Below are 20185 nucleotides of genomic sequence, written 5' to 3'. Positions count from 1 at the left end.
TTCAATACTATTTAATGTATGTATTGTTAACAAGACAGTCAAAGTCAATTAGTCAAAGTCAAACATTCAAAGTCAATCAGTCAAAGTCAAACAGTCAAAAATATTCAAAGCTTTCCATATTTATCGTACAAATTCATGTATAAATACCATCTCAAATATAATGAAAAATCATAACAAAATTCATATTCATCTAACTATCTCTTTAATCTCTCTAATAGTTAACATGTATAAATATTATACTGGTTTGTTTTTCGCATTATTATATTAGTGTATCATCCGAAAAAGGTAGTTCTAAAATTCTGCTGCAACGTGCAGGTACTATGCTCGTATATTTATATTAGTATTTGTATATTAATATGAATAATAAATTTGAAGATATAATTAAATAATTAAAAGATCTAAAAAAAATAGTTACAATAAGAAGATACGATAGTATTAGAGGATAGATCAAATCAAACATATATTTTATATAGAAAAAATTATCGTAGAACAAATTGTAATATAAGTATAATAATAATAATAATAATCTTTTGGGTAATCTAAGTGAGATCGTTGTTCCTAGACTCATAAAGAAACTTGCAAATATATATTTCACACGTGTTACCCAAACGGTTCAATCCACTTTTTTCTTATCTTCTCGACAAATGGTGCTATGGAAATCTCAGATGGAAGACTATACTTCAGACTGGCTTAGGGTTGTTCCAATTTCCGGGTTGGGACAGACCATGAATGCTTTACATGTTTTAGGTCTCGAGTTCGAGACATGGGAAAGACATTTAAAAAGGAATTTCACAAAAAGTCCTCTAATGAAGCAGGTTTGAGTCCTGCAAAGGGGACATAGTTTTACCCCAATTAAATGTCGTGTCTACGGGCGGTCTAGTTGGGGGTTTTTCCTCCCACTAGGTATTATGGATGAGTTGTGAGACATTTGACTTTTGGATTGTGAAATGATCTGTACACCACCTGTTTTTGACCGTACACCAATAAATGTGCTTTAAAATGTTGTACAATACAATATAGCATGTTTGATGATGTACGGTCAAAATCAGGTAGTGTACAGATCACTTCCCTTTTGGATTAGATTTTAAAAAAAATTAAGATTCAAAATTTATTTATGAACTTAATCTTTAATATTAATTTAAAAGTCAAAGTTTTTAATTTTATTCAAAAGATCTCAATCATTTCATTAACTATATAAAACAAATTTATCTTTACTACATTATAAAAAGGAAAATATTAATGAATCTAATTGGTGTGTTTAAAGATATGCCTAAAACCTTAAGAATTTGACATGTGGATTCCATTAATTCTCTTTCCTAATCTTGCCCCCTGATTTTTTCACATGTCATCATCTTACAATTAGGCACATCTTTAGAAACACCAATTAAATTAATTTATCATTATCCTTATAAAAATTATGTCATGTTATTGAAAGGTTAGAAAAAGAAGAGTTTGAAAATGACTAATCTGTCTTTAATAAACCCTCATTTATTATTTATATATAAAAATTACCTAACTGCCTTTAATAAACTAATTTTACACTTTAAACTTTCATCTTCTAAAATATTTACACTACCACTTTTACATTAATTACATCTACATCAAACCCTATCGCCGCAACCATGACCGCTGTTGCTGCCACCACCACCGCATTGAGCGGGTATCGTGCTAGTATTTTACGGATAAAAACCCCAGCGCCTAAATCTATGTACGTTAGCAAAATCCATTGAAATTATAGGGCCAATTCTAGCAACATGTATAATCCGAATACAGATAGACCTGAAGTATTCGATATATTGAAATACTGCTACTACTTTGCAAAGCAAACAGAGAAAAACAGAGGAAATGAAATGATGAAATTGGAAATGAAGAAGAAAAGTAGGGCAATTTAATTTGTTATAGTTCCAGTAAGCAAATCATATCTCTTTCGGTGAGTGAATCGGAAAGCAAAACCTTTATCTGTTTCTAATTTTGTACAACCTATTTTGCTCTCAAATAGTTGCCCTAATAATATTATATATTTGGGGTAATTCTTCATTGACAGCATATCTTTATGGATAAAGATCTTCTAAAAGCTAAAGTTAGGACCTTTTGATAGATCAAGATTCTTATCAAGTGTTAAAGTTTTTCCAACTATATTTATGAAGTTGGATAACTTTACAGGATCTTTATCTTGTACATACATTTTTGTATATAAATATGGGGAACCTTAGTCTCCGTGCTGACTCACCCTGTATGAACCATATGATGCGGGTATAATACCTTCATCTTAATCCCCACATGATCTGGGCACCCCGAAGGATCGAACACATGTCTTTAGAACTTCTAATGTGGGCCCAGGTTTCATTGGTAACAGGTATTTTAAAAAAATTGTTTTTTGTGCCAAGCGGGGATCGAACTTGGGACATTATGGTCACTAGGTGCTTCCCTTACCACTAAGCTAACTCCTTGTTGGTCACAATTCTATATATATATATAATCTCAAAATTGTAAAACGTGTGTAAGTAATACCCAATGCCGACTTCACGATATATGGGGGAAATTGATACGTAGACAGACTTAGGGTTTCTACCAAAAGTAGAAAAAGACCTCCGGCCTTACTGGGAATATCGAACCCCCGACCTCTGTCTTCAGAGGCAATGACTCCAACCACTTGATCCAACCTAGTTGGTTTAATTTTGAGTGTAGAAATGCTCCTTTCGGCTACTGTAATTTTGCCATCTAGGGTAAATAAGTGGGTATAAACTAGAGACTAGAGCAGGGGCGGTACCATGTGGGGGGCAAAGGGGCAAATGCCCCCCTCAAAATTTAGATTTTGTCATGTATTTTTAAATTTTTCATCAATTTTAAAAAATTTCTTATAGGTTTTTAACATTTTGACCCCTTTTTACGGATTTTTTAATTTTGTCCCTTCTGATGATGATCTACTTCTACTCATTGCTGATAGGTACTGCAAAATTAATATTACTTTTTGGTATGTGTTTCTGCTAGTAAAAGCCAAAGATGATCTGCAATTTTTACTTACCCTACAGTCCAACACGCGGTGATAAAAATTTGAAATACAATTGGGGGTTTGAACTTTCTAAGATTAGATTGCATTAGTGATCTTTCCGGGATTAAGCTCATAACCTTTGTCTTGGTTTTAATTTTACTAGAAGCTCTGAATACTGGAGTAAATCTAATATTTTCTCTTTGGAGTGGTACAGGGGTTAACATCTATAATTCTGATAACTTTCTCTTTTATTGATTCCAATATCAATTCTGATGATACTTTGCATTGTGAAATGAAGCTGTTATGTAATATTCTAATGTACTTGTTCCTTTAACAACAGTTCAACTCAGCTTAGGCGTCTTAATATTGCATCATGTTATGGCGAGCTGTATGATACCTGGACTACAGCTTTGAGAAAGTTTCCGTTATTGGAGGAACTCGGCCTTTACTCAACAGAAATCACCAAAGAAGCAATTGAAACTGCTGGTCGTTATTGCCCCCTGCTAAAAACACTCAAAGTGAACAGTGCAGCTAACATATGTATTTGTGATGAGTCGTCTGATGAGATAGCCATAGCTATTGGCAAAAACTTAATTGAGTTACGAGACCTTGAACTTATTGGAAGCAGCATGTCAAATATTGGGTTGCAGGCAATTCTGGATGGTTGTTGTCACCTTGAATCACTTGACTTGCGTAATTGCTTGTGCATATATTTCAAGGGAACGATGGGCAAACGATGTTTGGAACAGATCAAATATCTAAAACGGCCCAATGATTTTCTTAAAGGCTGTCCATATATGTATCTAAATGAGAACGTGACATATGATGGACAGTCCGGATTTTATTCAGATTATTCTGATGAGGAATCTGATGGATGTTTTTACTCTGATGAGATATCTGATGGATATATATACTCTGATGAAGACTCTGAAGGCTTTGTTGACTTTGATAAATCCACTGACCATGACAATGAAGATGACAACTACAATGATGATGGCGGTTATGATGATGATTTCACTAACCTTTGATGAGTACAACGAGATGCTTGTCATGATAGTTTGTTATGAAAGGTGAGTTGGTCTCTTGTATTTAACCATAGTCCATAGTAATAGCTTATGAAATAAATGTCAGCTATTTTTAATACTAATTGTGGTTGATGTTTTGTTTTGAAGCTGTAGCTGCTGCTGTTTTCAAGAACTCCTTGTTTGCATTGCTCCTGAAACTCAGACCGTCCATGCAAAAATTAGTAATAAATATTCTGCTCATACTTTTGTCCTATCACAGGAATGACAGTTCACTATCTATAATATCCACAATTGTAGTTAAAGCTCGTTATTGTGCGGCTCAAACCTAGCTTAAGACCAACTCATTGACTTTGGGAACTATCTTATCTTCATAGAAATGCTGTTTTAGATTTTGCTACATGATATGAAACCAGTTTACTGTATGTGGAGTATTGGCAGGTTTACTGACTTTTATTTTAATAGAAAGTTCAGGGTGTATATTAACTGTATATCATGACATCTTTATGAATGTTTAAGATGCCGATATATATGCTGTCCTTATAGTATTTATTGATTGATCTTAAACACTTCATACAAAGATTCACTCATTTGAGAACAATTGTCATCATTAGACAGCCGCACTATAACCCTCAATTAGCAACCGTTGGTTAGTTATCTAGCAGACATAATGTAATGCAAGATCCTATGCCAAGTTATCAATTTCTGGTTCCATCCAAGCACTGGGGATTTGGTTAGTTATTTCATCCATCTTTTGTTGGTTTGTTTGGTATGAAACTATAGTTAATATGTGATTCTCTGTGTACTGAGTAGCAGTATAGCCAGCCCTTTTGTTATTTGCCATCATTTTAGCCTCTGCTATCAGAATCAAACCTAAAATCAGGAACATCCTCATCCTTAACATGGATCAAGCACCCTGGTTCTATAAACTTTATCCTTTTCTTTCCTGTTCAACTTACTGCATCACTATCCGCCTAATAAACGTTTAACCTTCTTTTAGTATATAGAAGATTTATATAACCTAATTAAAATAAATACGGTGAATAGTATCCTGTAATTTTTATTTATAATAATATATATTAAAATTGACTGATGTAAAAGATAAAATTTGTTGGATGCTGTTGCTTTATATCAATCATGTTTTCATACTTAGTGCTCTCTTGTACCAATGTGCCATCTATCTTGAATCATTTCAGATACAGCACAACTACATCGAAGTACACATGCTCTGTTGGATCCATCGGTAATCAGGTCATCTCCGACTTATCTACAGCTGATAAGTCAAGGTATTAATTAACATTTATGCAGTTACTGTATTAGAATATTAGTAATCTTTCGATACCTGTGATGCTAGGCTATCCTTGACAAAGGTTGGACAACTACTGTAACATACTTCTTCATCCTAACTTTCAACTTTTTCCCAGCAGCCCGAAAGTCTGCAGCCAAACCACATTGAGGCAAATTTTACATAAGTTTTTTGATGTCTACATGAACTTCATATTTGCAGCTATGTTTCCATGTATTCATTTTTTAGCCATCATTTCCACATACTTTTATTGCATGTAATCTCATTTTGCCTTCCATATCCTTTGTATCCAATAAAAGGAGGTTACGGCTGGTGTCATGTTCCCTCTCTAAGATTTAAATTGTCGGCGTATCTAGTGCAGCTTTGACATTGTATCTAATTTGAAGCAAGAACGACAAAACAGTATATTCTTGCTCTTCCTCTACATTGTTCATGTATATATATTTTTTTACGTTCAAAGTCTCATTCAAATTTTATCAACAGCATGATTCCTTCAAATCCTCGGCTGTAAGTCGTGCACTAGCCATCATAGCCTTGATTCGGGGTATATGTGGGTGCCAAGTTTGGTCCCATGGTCCCTTGTAGTTCAGAAGTTGCACATCAAAAATCCCTTCTTTGTTTCTCAATCAAACTCCTGCACATGCTTTCGCCGTTTCCTATTGATAGATTGATGGATGTTGATCAATTCAAGGATCTATCGCCTCTTACTCTCTTAGGGTTTCGTTTTTGTGATGAGTTTTATTATCATTTAAAAATTTTATATCTACTAACTATCCTAATGAAACATCATCCCAACTTAAAAAATTTTAAAGAAATTTCGCAGGCATATCCCCTTTCCTTTAACTTTGTTTCCGTCAAAAATGTATATTCTTAGTCGATAGAATTGATTAATTAAATTAGTTTTCTTATTTCTCGCCTTCTCCGTAACCATAAACATCATCAAGCATTGACCAACCAACAAGTCCTTTGTGTTTTTCTTACAAAATACCCGCGCAATGGCGGTGATGGTTATAGCGAGTGTTGCAAATATCGGCCGATATATCGGATATCGGCCTTCAACTTCAACTGATACGAAAAGTCGGTTATTAGGCCAACTCTCGCTTTGGTCACATTGGTCAAACTCAACACTTATCGGTCTATATAGGCCATATCGGTCAACAAAAAAAGTTGACTTTTTCTATATAAAATAAACGGGTTAAAACAAGTAATAGGGGATAAATTTTAGATAAATTTATTGTATATACTCACAATATATAATGACTGTTTATATAACACAAATTGTATATATTGTTAGTGTGTGTATATATATATAGGGAAAAACCAATGTGTTGTTAGAAGCATGGACCTTCCATGCTTCCCCATCACAAACTCCCCCTATGAAAATTACATGTGTAAATACAAAATCATCTCCCCTCACAAACTCCTGGAAGTAGGTTGCTGCTAGAAGCATAGTTGTTAACCCCATATATATATTAGATAAAAAAAAATTTACAATTTAGGGTCTCCGATATATCCCCGATATATGTGATATATTGCTTATTAGGGGTCGGCCGATACGATACCGAAAGCGATATTTAGAACTTTGGTTATAGCGATGACGTGATGATTGCGGCGATTAGTGTCAACGGTGTAGTGTAGGCTATTTATGAAAAATTGTATTGTGTAGAGAGATGGTATTAGAAAAAATTTAACAAGAGACAACAATTAAAAACTCATGAAAAACAAATTTAAAAGAAGTCAAAGTTTAAAAGTTTATAAAAAAATATTAAAAATCATAAAATTTCCACTTTAAAAGGGCAATTGGCCCCTCCCCCTCATCCTTTGGTACCACCTCTAATTGTGGTTATCTTTAGGAATTTATGGGTAGATATTATGATTTAATTTATTGAGTATTTAATAAGCTCATGGATTATATTAGTAAAGGCATCTGAAAGGGATATTTATTTTAAAAAGAGTTAGATATTACTATTAATTAGATACTAGACTTATGGTCCGCACAATGCGGCGGTGGTGGGGGTAGTGATGACAGAGGTGGTGGTAGGGGCGGTAGTGCGAACGACGATGAGGGCGACGATGGTGGTGAATGTAAAAGTAATTGATGTTAAATGTGGTATTATAGTTATTTTAAGTGTTGGAGAATCTATAATGTAAATTGTTTTATTAAGGGTATTACAAATATATTAAATGCAGATGTTTAAATTAATAAATAAATGAGAATGATATTTTTGGTTTTTTTAAGACAGAAAGTTTAAGGAATAAAAGAGGTGATTTGTTTTATTAGATAGTATACATAAATGTTACATTGACAAACAATTTTTACTAATATAATTTAACCAATGATGACTAGTCCAACTGGTCAGAGACATCACAGGTTTTACCCAAGGTCTTGAGTTCGATCCTTAGGGATGTCAAGTTTTGGGGTTTTTTCCTCCGAATACTTGTAACGGCCCATGGTAAACATCTCGTTGTCAAGAATACGTGCAAGGTTTCACCATTATAAGGTGAGGTTTTTCTAATTTCGCATATCGACTGTATGTTCGGGAAAAAAAAACATAACTTATAAACACAATACGTCATGAATAAACCCCAATAAAATTATTTGTTATTTTTCTTTCTTCGTTGTTCTTTTCTTTCTTTATTGGTCCACAAGTCTACGTATGTTTATAAAACTAGTTAATAAACAAATGTTTGTGAGTATAACATTTCTTTGTTAATGATATTGACAACCGACAACAAGGGTAACAAGGCATTCACCAAAGTTCCATTTCCAAAATTTTCCACAAAAAATGACGGTAATAATTTGTACAATAAAGTGGTGCTCAAAAGAAGATAGTGGCCAAACAAATTATTTGATTTCATATTATATGACCCACGACACAAGCCCATATGGTATAAATCTTTTATTTTGTCAACGCTTGTGTTAAATCATCAACACCTCTCATCATCATATAACCCTCACTCTCCACTTTTCATGGATCCCACTTCATTATTATATAATTGCACACTCACTCAACAACAAAATCACAAAAGACTTTATAAACTTATAGTCATATATACCAAATATCAGTACCATTAACCATTTGAATGTGTAGACATGTATGATAATTGACACCAGTTTGTTCACAAGCCATTGATCTAGCTAGCTTCCCTCGTGAATTCATAGTTGACGGGAGAGGATTCCTTCGAGTTACCTTAACATGAGGGTAATCTTGACCTTTAGATGAAAATCAAAGGCTAAGATTCAGTAATCATCTTTGAATCTTGACCTTTGATTTTTATTCATTGGTCGAGATTTTCCTAACTTGACTCAAGTTAGAGCAAGTTGGGAAAATAACTTGAGAGAATCCCTTTCTATAGTTGACACGGTTTGTTCTAAGCTATAGGTAGAACATTGTATTATCCGTGAAAAATCCACTAATGGGCTACATCGGAAAGATGACATTTACGCGACAACATTGAAAAGCAACACAACTTGTGATAGTTTAGTACTCACTTATGGAACCACCATCTCACAAGTGTTGAACTACAATACTAGAGTGGTCTTTGATCTATAAAACGAAATGAACAAGTACAAATCATCAAGGTATACCATCATACATCAAGTATTAAAAGAAGGCAGACCAAACCATTAAGACTTGGAAAGATGTCCAAATGAATCAATGGATGGACCATTTGTGGTTGGTTTATTAAGAGACAAACAAATAGAAATAGTTCGATACAACACAACATCAAGAATTTAAGGCCTCAAACATTACCATCATCATATTTAAAAAGAAGTCCAAAAAAGCCTAAATAAAATGTCAAAGTGATGAGTACATGTTACCATCTACAATAAAGTGAATCATGAAAAGAAAATTAAAGAAGAATCATAAACAGAAATCTTCACTCAACTAATAAAAAAACTCAACAAAAACTCCATTAACAACAGCTTTTGAATGTTCAACTATGAGGATTATTTGTATTTCTAAAAGGTAAACTAACATTAACAGATGAATTAACCATATGTGTACCTGAAGAAACTTGACCTTTATGAACATCTTTTTTAGACCAAAGCCAAATCTTGGAAACTGAAAAGCTTTCACCTTTACTTCTATTACTAATTTTCTTTCCATCACTACATCCATCACTTGAGGTATTTCCTTTATCTTTATCAACAATTCTTGTAGCAACATCTTTAATACCAAAACTTCCTCTATTACTATTACCTTTATTAGGCACAAATGCAACTTTCAAATCCGAATTTCCAACAACATATTCATAAGATCCCATCGAATAACATCTTCTTGCATCGAAATTACTATTACTTGTCTCCCCGACTTCCTTTTCGTCTCTTTTTACAACATTTGTTGCTCTAAACTTACCAAGTCGAACCGGGTACACTCTCTTCTCATTACTAATTACCCCGCCTTCAGACGGCTTAAAATGATTAAAATGCCCTTGATCATCGGCTTCTTCCATCGGTCCAGTAAACCCAAAAACAGGATTCTCAACCGAAAAACCAGGACTAAAAAGTGTTCCTCTACATAAAGGGCAAGTTGAATTTGACAATAACCATGTATCTATACAATGCATATGAAAAGCATGACTACATAAAGGCAATAACCTCAAATTGTCTTGTTGTGTAAATTCACAAAGACAAACAGCACAATCAAAAGGCTCTTTCAACCCCATTAATTCTTTGTAAGAAAAAACAGGAAGTGCATCAATGAAAGCTTGATCTAACCCAGAATCATGCAGATTGAAAAGCTGTTGTAATTGTCTGTCATATGCATCACTCTCACCTTCATTTTCTTGAAATCTTGAAGATTGAAAATGTGAATTTGAAGATAAAGATAATAACCTTTTTCTTTTCATTAAATACCTCACAAGTAAATGAAGTAAACCACATATAAAAAACATAACTGCTATCACAATTATAATGTTTCTTGCAAAAAGTATAGTTGAGTTATTTTTTGAATTTGTGGAAGAAGATAAAAGCAACCGCATTTTTATCAAACATGAACAACTAAAAAAACCATTAAAATTTGTTTATATGATATTAAAAGGTGCACCCGACACCCTGTTTTTAACGGAATTGGATATCGTTGGTGATACGCGATGGTGTGAACTGTAAGAAAACTCTAAAGAAATGATTTTTATATGATTAATTTAATATTTGATTCAAACCCAGTTCATGAAATCAATAAAGAATGAATAGAAACATTAATAAGTTGGAATTACAAGAAGCCCACTTGATAAAAACTAACAAAAGTATAATAAAAATCAGATCTTGATTCAAGAAAATTAATAAAAATCAAGAAAACTTTAATAAGGAATTTGCAAAGGTCAAGATTTTAGGTAACCAACCTTTTGAATTTATATCACAAACCTCTGCTAATTCACAGGCCAAAAAGAAACTTCCTTTGACACTTTCTTGATGATTTAGAAAAGAGGGAGTTTATGTGTTGATATGGTGGCCTTAAAATGGCCTTTTATATTGGTGTATTTTTAGTAGTGATACAAGGATATATATGTAATTTAACTTTAAAAATAAAAAAAGGCTACTAATGTTTGAGTGTACTTTGTTTCTACTTGCATCATCAATTCATCACCCACCATTAAGGATTTGCTGGCAGGCTTCTTGAATGGTCAGGGACCATGAGAGCTTTTGTAGAAAGGTAGGTGCAAGTCAAATTAGTTAAAATTAGTAAAAGTTTGTTTCCATGAAAGACTCACTTGAACCACTCATGTCACACTAACAATCACGAATTAACGATCAGTTGGTAATTTTAGATTTCCTTCAAGTGATATATATCGGTAGATTATTGGTTATTTTATAGATAATGATATATATGCTTAATTCATTTGCTTAATAATATACATACTCAACTTGTTTAACTAAGAACACGGCGACATGTACATTCGTAAATATGTTATATTAGTAGATTATTTTCTTGCATAATATGTAACATGTAAACTTAAAAAAATTCCAAATTTCAATTTTTTTATTAAGTATAGGCCACACAAGGAGAAAAACTTATTTAATGCAAATATTGTCAAAGTAAAGTTGCTTACCAATCAATCCACAACAATAATTAATGAAACTCGAAAATAAATACAATAAATTTTTGAGTTAATTATTGAAATGATACCTCACGTTTACGTTATATTATTGGTTTCATACCTTTCCTTTCGAAATTACGCTGATCATATCCAACGTATGCAAATCTCCACTCGGACCATACTGGAGGCTAACGCCGTCAGCTGACCGTTAAAACCTCCCCCACGTGACTTGCACGTGAGGGGTAAATATGTGATATCGCGTTTCTTAATTACTGAAATGGTACCTAACGTTTGCACGATATTTCTGGTTTCATACCTCTATGTTTCTTAATTACTTAAATGGTACATAATGTTTAGTTATTAATTTATTTATTTTTTTTAATTTGTTTTATTTTTCTTTTATAAAAATTCTCCAAAACTTGTTACAATTTAATAAAAATAGTCAGAATATACTTATAATCCACTCAAAAATAATACTAAATAGCTATTTCATAACAAAATACAAGTTTTAAAGTTCACGAATAACCAAAAATAGCAATAAAGTATCATAAAATAATTTTAAAAAAATTTGCCAGGAAATTTTTTTTTTAAAAAAAAATTCCCGAAATACCGCAATGGTAATACCAGAAATACAAGTCAGTATTTACTGCAACATGAAGCTTAAAGCAATGTTTTAAATATCCGTAAATACCGACTGATATTTCTGGTATTCCTGGATATTTCTGGTATTACCGTTGCGGTATTTCCGAAATTTTTAAAAAAGAAAATTTTATTTTTTTTAAAATTATTTTTATGATACTTTATTACTATTTTTGGTTATTCGTGAACTTTAAAACTTATATTTTGTTATGAAATAACTATTTGGTATTATTTTTTAGTGGATTATAGGTGCATTTTGACTATTTTCATTAAGTAATAACAAGTTTTAGAGAATTTTTATAAAAGAAAAATAAAACAAATTAAAAAAAATACAAAAAAATTAATAACTAAACATTATGTACCATTTAAGTAATTAGGAAACATATAGGTATGAAACCAGCAATATCATGCAAACGTTAGGTACCATTTCAGTAATTAGGAAACGCGATATTACATATTTACCCCTCACGTGCAAGTCACGTGGGGGAGGTTTTTTAACGACCAGCTGACAGCGTTAGCCTCCAGTATAGTCCGAGTGGAGATTTGCATACGTTGGGTATGATCAGCGTAATTTCGAAAGGAAGGGTATGAAACCAGCAATTTGGCGCAAACGTGAGGTACCATTTCAGTAATTAACTCTAAATTTTTTCCTAAAAATTAGTTTTATTTTTTGTTCATTGTGAATTTTTTTTTTTTTTTTTCTTTTTAAAAATGAGTTGGTTTCATCCTAAACATTGGGATTTGTTGACAAATAGAAGATAGTTTTCATATAAAAAAGGCACGAGGTTATTTGGATTAGTGTTTTGGGTATAGGTAATGTTGTAGACTTGTGTAGTGTTTGCGTACGAAAACTATGCAAAGATCACTATTGGGCCATAAGCTGCTGGGCTACAAACCTGGGTTATGCGAGGGCAACTAAGCTTTTAAATTGGTCCGATAAGGGACAAGGGTATAGTGCCAATAGTTTGGCAAATTGACAAGTTTTAAACCATTAAAAAATGCCATGTGTCCAAGTCTTTTTTTTTTTTGCCAATAACTAGCCAATTTTTGCCAAAACCAAGGGTGTAGTATAATTCTTTGCCAAAAATTTGCCAAAAAAAAAGACAAATCACGTACAAAAAAAAAGGGAATCTTGCTTTAAAATTTCTTGCCAATTCTTTGCTACCATCGGCCAAAACTAGCCGATCAAACTTGCTGATTGATTTTGTCAAAACTTGCCAATACATGTGGTATAGCATTGTCAAATTACCAAAACTTGCCAAAGCCCCTTGCTGATGCTTTTTGCCGACTATATCCTTGCCCTTAAGAATTTTCATTCATGGCTTCAAAGTATTAGATTGTTTTATGTTGTTTTAAATTTTGATTAGTCCATTTGTATTGCAATATTGCATTACAATTTACAACACTAGTATTATTGTCTAGTAACTAGTAAGTGGAGAATAATAATTTTAGAGTTTTTTTTTTTTTTTTTTGATGTACAAGTGTATAATATTATATGGACTCAGGTGAAAGTCTTTTACATGTTTAGAAGTCACATAGGTGTCAGTCAAAATTGTGTGAAATATTGGATATCAATTTGGAGGTGCTGGTCAATCGTATCTAAAGAGAAAGTTACAATTACAAGATTACATAATTACTGATGTTTTTGTTTCACTAAAGTTTGACTTTAATTAGTGTATGAAGATGTACATATATGTTTTTGGTTGAGTCGTTGGCTCCTTATAAGACTATTAATAACATTTTTCATCATAAATAGTATTTAGCAGCATCTCCTACTTTTAAGAAAAAATGATTAGGACTTTAGGAGACTATAATTAAGCATGTGAATGGATACACTTCATGCAATTTGGTCCTTTACGGCTTTACCTACCAAAATTAAAATAGTTGCTAGAATATTGACCAAATGAGTAGATATGTGTTATTGGTAGGAGGAGCGCATCTCAACAATAAAATTTGGTTAAGTAACAGAGTTTTCGCATCACATCTTTTATGTGATTTTTACTTGGTAATATTAGGATGGATATGAATTTGATTATACGAACTCTTTTGATATTCGTACGACTAAAACCAATTAAAGTTTACCTGATATAATGTATATCTATATTATCTTATAATAATTATTACTTTCTCTCTTATAAAAGTGTTAGATACAAAATTATCATTTTACCCTTGATTAATTAATTTACATCATCAATCTTTTATCTTTTAAAATATCTATACTATATTTTTACATCAATTACTTACACCCACCACCAACAATAGTTCGTCACCACCACGACCGCCGTCACCACCACCAGTCGTCGTCATGACCAAACCGCCGCCGCATCGTGCGGGTACAATGCTAGTTTAAAAGAAATGGTTTACTGTTAATTACAAGTTACGAGATACAATGCTTAGAGAGTTAGAGATTAACATACTTTGCCATCACCACTTTGGTGGGGTGGTAGAGATCTTGCCTCTTGGTGTAAAAAACCAAAGTTTAATGTTTGGCAATGGGGATAGTATAGGATTTATTTGGGGTATAATAAGGTTGTAATGTTTGCCGTTAAAAAAAAAAAAAAAAACTTTACTACGTATCTCGGCCTACATGGCATCCAAAAGAATTTTTATAGGCACCATTTATATTAATGTAAATACTCATTCAATCATAGAAAAAATAAAAAATCCAAATATGGAGTATCAGTTAATTAGAAATAATAAATTTTAATTTCTCATCCATCAACAATGTTTTTAATTACTTGTCGGATTAAGATTTTATAGGTCAATTTTAGGAAATCTCAATCCATTACTTGTCTGTCATTACATATAGTAATATAGTTATAATGTTAATAAAATGTGAAAAAGTTTTTCACACTTAGGTGTGCGAAAACTCCACATTTACTTTTCCATTCACGAGCATAGTGTCTGCACGTTGCGGAGGCTAGAAGGTATGAACAATATAAAAGGGAGGCGATGAGAGTATGTAATGATTAGAGAGAATAGGGAAATGAAGGTATATATATAAGGGTTTTATGTTTAAGTAGAGGTATTTTGAAAAGAAAAAAATATGCCTAACATCTTAATGCTAATTCTTTTTATAAAGAATTATAGATATAGATAGATTATAGATATATACCTTCCACATGAGCCTATTTAGAAGGATCATCGATCATCCCAAATGTGGTTTAAAAAATTGGAAAGGTTTTTTAGAAAATAATACGAGTACAACAATAAGGAAAGCAAGAGTTACGAGCCATGATTTGTTATTCTTATATTCGTATAATGCTCTTTTCTTGATATATTTTTAGTCGACACTACAGAAATAGATGGCCAATCGTTGTTTTCGTTTACATGTTACAAGGATTTTGATTCTGAATATAAATACTTTTATATATATATACTAGGTATTTTACCCCGCACGATGTGCGATTATCTAATGTTTTTCCTTTCAATACGCAATTATACAATCAAAGTAGAAGATTACGAAAAGGCTAAACAAATAATTGGTGGAAAAATGTTTATGATTCATATTTCATGTTGTCCTTTCATTATATATTGAGTCTAACGAAACTAAAAAAAACTAAAATATATTTGTATGACTTTTTTCTTAATCTTATATTATACTGTACTTCATGCAATACTAATTAACATAAAATTAAGTTAAAATATAAATGTAATGTAAAATCATAACGATATGTTATTTTTTGCAAAGTGATAGATGATTTATTAGAATTTCATCACACTCATTCAAATGAAATAGTTTCATGAAACTTGCTTCATCAAATATTAAAATTCATAAAAACCGAAAAGCTTTAAATATAGTTAGAAACCAAATTAAAATTACAGTAGATTACAAGAACAAACTAATCTTCAAAAACGTAAATCACTACCAAGAAAATGATATTAAAAAAAAAAAACTAAATCACAATATGATATATTCTATTGGTTATTGGTTATAGTGGATAAAAGAATAAGATATAAATATTTTGAAAACTAAATATTTTCTAATTTTGTACATAGATTTTCAGTTCATACGGTTTCTATCATAATGTAGGATTTGATATTTCACTTTTGCTTTTTTAAAAATTTGTGTATATATAGATTTTATTTTTATTTAAATAAATATATTTAGATAGTATAACTTTGTGGATTTATATATTGTAAAAAAATATAAAGATGCCACATAGGATAAAGACCTATGTGGCAATTTTTAAAAATAACTTTAAATTGAAGAATGCTTTAAAATACTAGAATTCTTACTGTTTTAATATTTATATATATATATATATAAAACAGAAATTAAGGTCATGCAGTTCATGTTGACAAATTAATTTTTTATCAAACTTTTAAACTATATGTTAAACTATATATGAGGGTATTATTTAGGGTTTTAGGATGGCGAGAATTTAATCCTATTTCATCCAAAATTTTCTCCTCTCACTTCTCTATTACTCTATGTCAGCACTCATCAATACTTCATTCATTCATTCATTCTTTATTCATCTCAAATTGTAAAGATTTTACTCCTCATTTAATTTTTGTACCATGCCATTCTATAGTTTTATTATAGTTTTATTATGAGATTTTAGACCCGTGTCCAACAGACCAACACTGGACACGGGATTTACGATATTATCAATATTAGATTTTCATACATTTAAGTCATAAAAGCTTATAATTTTGAAAATACATGGTTCCAAGTGTTATAGTTTGCAAGTTGTAATATCATAATCACAGGTTCGTCACTTCCATTATTAGCTGAAACATATTGATAAAATTGTTTGCCATACTCATCCCACAAGGCACATGTTATAATAATTTCTCTATCATATAAATTTTTGAAACCAGTTTTACTTATAATGTGATATTATTATAAAAGATAATTAAAATTAAAATATAAACATGTGATCCTGTAGTTGCCATTCAAGTATATGTATTTGATCATTATGCGGGTCTATAACACGAATAGGTTTATTTCCAATCATCTGTTTTATGATAATTAGATGATTGCTTTCATATTTTTTGATAACAATTAGGATTCTTGATTTGAGTGACAATTGTAACTTAAAACATTAATACACAAATCTAATATATAAAAAAAGATAAAATTATATACCTTTTTTATTGAGAAATTATGTTGAAATTTTTTTAATTAATTGAATGATTGTAAATTTTAACAAAATTCTCTAAAGTTGATAGATAAAAATAAATATAAATTATGTATTCAGGATTAAAAAGTGTAAATTATTGATGGAAAACAAAAAAGTGTAAATTAATGAGATTTTTTCTATAAATTAATATAAATACAAATATATTAATATATTTGGATAATGATTATTAGGATTTTTAATTTATAGTTTATCTACATGATGACATAAGCGATAATCAATTTGATAAAATCGAACGATTGATTGGTTAATAAGTAATTAGTTCAACTGTCTTATAGTATATATTAAGATAAGATTAAGATTATTTGTTTTAAAACTTAAATATTTTATTATGAAACAAAATACGACTAATAATTAAAATTAAAAGTTAGAATATGAAACAAAATACGACTAATAATTAAAATTAAAATAAAGAATATCACCTTTTTTTAATGACAAACTCTAGATCACTGGCAAACCATTATAATATAATGGTGTCATCCAATCATATTTTAACAAGTCATCAATTCAAAACGAAAATCGATTTTTCTGGAAAACCTACTTGTAAAATTTGAGTACAAAATTGTATAGTGATTGAACCTTTTTTCACTTCCAAGATACCAGTATTTAGTTTGAGTTACTAGATTTTAGACCCGTGTCCAACATTAGACACGGGGTTTACGATATTATCAATATTAAGATTTTTATACATTTAATTCATAAAATATTATAATTTTAAAAATATATGATTATAAGTGTTATACTTTATAATTAGTAATACAATAATCACATGTTCGTCACTGTCATTATTAGCCAAGACATATTGATGAAATTGTTTGTCGTAGTCATTTTAGAAGGCACGTGCTACAATAGTTTATCTATTATAAGAATTTTTTAAAACCAATTGCACTCATAATGTGATTTTGTTATGAAAGATGATTAAAAATTAAAATATAAACATACTTGTGATCATGTACTTGACATTCAAGATTTCAAGTATATGTATTTGATCATGAGGCGGGTCCATAACACGAATATGTTTATTTTCAATCACCTGTCTTATGATAATTAGATAATAGTTATAATTGTTTTCATATTCTTTGATAACAATTATAACTCTTGATTTGAGTGACAATTACAACTTTAAGAAATTAAATAAAAATACTTTTTAATTTTTTTTTAAAGAGTCTTCTCAAGTTGATGGCTATAAATAAATATAAATTAAGTATTTAAGGCTAAAAAATGTAAATTATTGATGGAAACAAAATAGTGTAAATTAATGAGACATTTTCTACCAATTAATATTAATATTAATATAATAATATAACTGGATAATGATTATTATGATTTTTAATTTATAATTAATCTAAATGATGACATATGCGATAGTTAATTTGATAAAATTGAACAATTTGATTGGTTAATAACTCATTAGTTTAAATTTAATTAAAGAAGAGATAAAATGTTAAATATGCAAATTTAAATGTAAAAAATGTAAATTTAATTAAAAAAATATAAATTTAAAACATTGAAGGCATGTATAGTATTTCACTTGATTTAGACCTGTATCAAATACAATTAATAATATATGACAGATAAAATAAAATATATGTAATCCAAGAAAGTTATAAAATTTATCTCTCATATTTGTGATTGCTCAATCATAATGGTGAAACAGATAATAATAATAGAAAATAAATATTAATTAATATGATAAAGAATAGAGTATCCTATCTTAACAAAAATATTAGATGTCGTTAATAACAATATTTAATATTATATTTGTGATTACTCAATTATAATGGTAAAGCAGAAATTAATAGAAAATAAATATTAATTAATATGATTAAAAAAATGGAGTAATCCTTATCTTAAGTAAAATATTAGATGTCGTTGATAAAAATATTTACTATTATGGAATTTGAAACTAATTAGGATTCACATTAGACACTAACCTATTAAAAAAAAACCCAAAGATTGACATTCGAATATTTACATAATTAGGCTATAATATTTAATTTTTTAACTAATTAATAGACCATAACATCATCAAAGGCTAACTTAAGTAAATAGAGCAAATGAAGGTCAGTCCAACTGGTCAGAGGCATTTTCGGTTTTACTCAAGGTCTTGAGTTCGATCTTTAGGGATGACAAAACCTTAGGATTTTTCCCTCTGAATACTTGTAATGCCTCATAGTCAACATCTTGTTGTCTAGGATACATGCAAGGCTTCACCATTATACGGTGAGATTTTCCCGATGTCGTATGCCGACTGAATGTTCGAAAAAAATTTAAGTAAATAGAAAGTTATTTGTTGATAATAAGCTATTAGGTCAGCTGTTTTTTAATATATATATATAAAGATAAAGATTAAGATTAAGATATATGATAGTTCATATTGTTGGATATATATATTAGTTATTATTTAATTGGATAGATATTAGCCATTATTCTATCAGATATATATTAGTTATTATCATTTATTTATTATATTAAAATTATTAGGTAAAAAAATGTAAATGTGTGATGGAAAACAAAAAAAGTGTAAATTAAAGTCAAAATTAGAAACAAAAGTCAACATTAAAAAAATCGAGAGCTGTGATTGGTTAATAAGTTATTAAAGCAACTGTGCTTTAGTATAATAAAAGATTTCCATTTTCAATAGTGTAAAATTATAATGTAATACAAAATAAAACAATAGTGAACTATTATGGTTTTTTAATGTTTAAATATCGCTAAGTATATCATAATTTACAATTTTGATGGACATATTATATTTGTAATATTCAAATATCGCTAAGCGTGTCGTAGTAAACAACTTCAATGAACATATATTTTAAAAATATTTCAATATAAAATTCAAAATATTTCAATAGTGACCTAGCATTGTACCCGCGCAATGCGGCGGCGGTGACGGCGATGGTGGTTTAGTGGTGTCAGTGGCGGGTGGTGATCGATGACATCGACAATTGGTGTCGAGTGGTCTAACCGTGTAAGTTGATACAATGGTGATAGTAATATTTTAAAAGATAAGGGTTTAAAGTGTAAATTATATCAT

The 20185-nt window shown here is 30.3% G+C and overlaps 2 protein-coding genes across 3 annotated transcripts; one reads left to right on the top strand and one right to left on the bottom strand.

The window, feature by feature from the left end:
* The first annotated feature begins 1748 nt into the window (after nt 1-1748).
* On the top strand, nt 1749-5739 carry LOC122598131. 2 transcript variants are annotated; one of them, XM_043770733.1, is made up of 5 exons: nt 1749-1930; nt 3333-4062; nt 4171-4238; nt 5211-5300; nt 5369-5739. In XM_043770733.1, exons 2-5 carry the CDS (start codon nt 3815-3817, stop codon nt 5377-5379), a joined length of 417 nt encoding a protein of 138 aa, XP_043626668.1. In that variant the 5' UTR covers nt 1749-1930; nt 3333-3814; the 3' UTR covers nt 5380-5739. The 2 variants fall into 2 exon arrangements, with proteins under 2 accessions (XP_043626668.1, XP_043626667.1); XM_043770732.1 differs by having other exon boundaries at nt 1755-1930; nt 4165-4238.
* Nucleotides 5740-9189: 3450 nt separating this feature from the next.
* LOC122597979 (RING-H2 finger protein ATL46) lies at nt 9190-10521 on the bottom strand. Its single transcript, XM_043770581.1, has one exon. The coding sequence runs from the start codon at nt 10304-10306 to the stop codon at nt 9260-9262; it is 1047 nt and encodes a 348-aa protein (XP_043626516.1). The 5' UTR covers nt 10307-10521; the 3' UTR covers nt 9190-9259.
* Nucleotides 10522-20185: the final 9664 nt, after the last annotated feature.

The sequence above is a fragment of the Erigeron canadensis genome, chromosome 4 (assembly GCF_010389155.1).
Source record: "Erigeron canadensis isolate Cc75 chromosome 4, C_canadensis_v1, whole genome shotgun sequence".
NCBI lineage: Eukaryota > Viridiplantae > Streptophyta > Magnoliopsida > Asterales > Asteraceae > Erigeron > Erigeron canadensis.
This window is presented reverse-complemented; position numbering and strand designations above follow the sequence as displayed.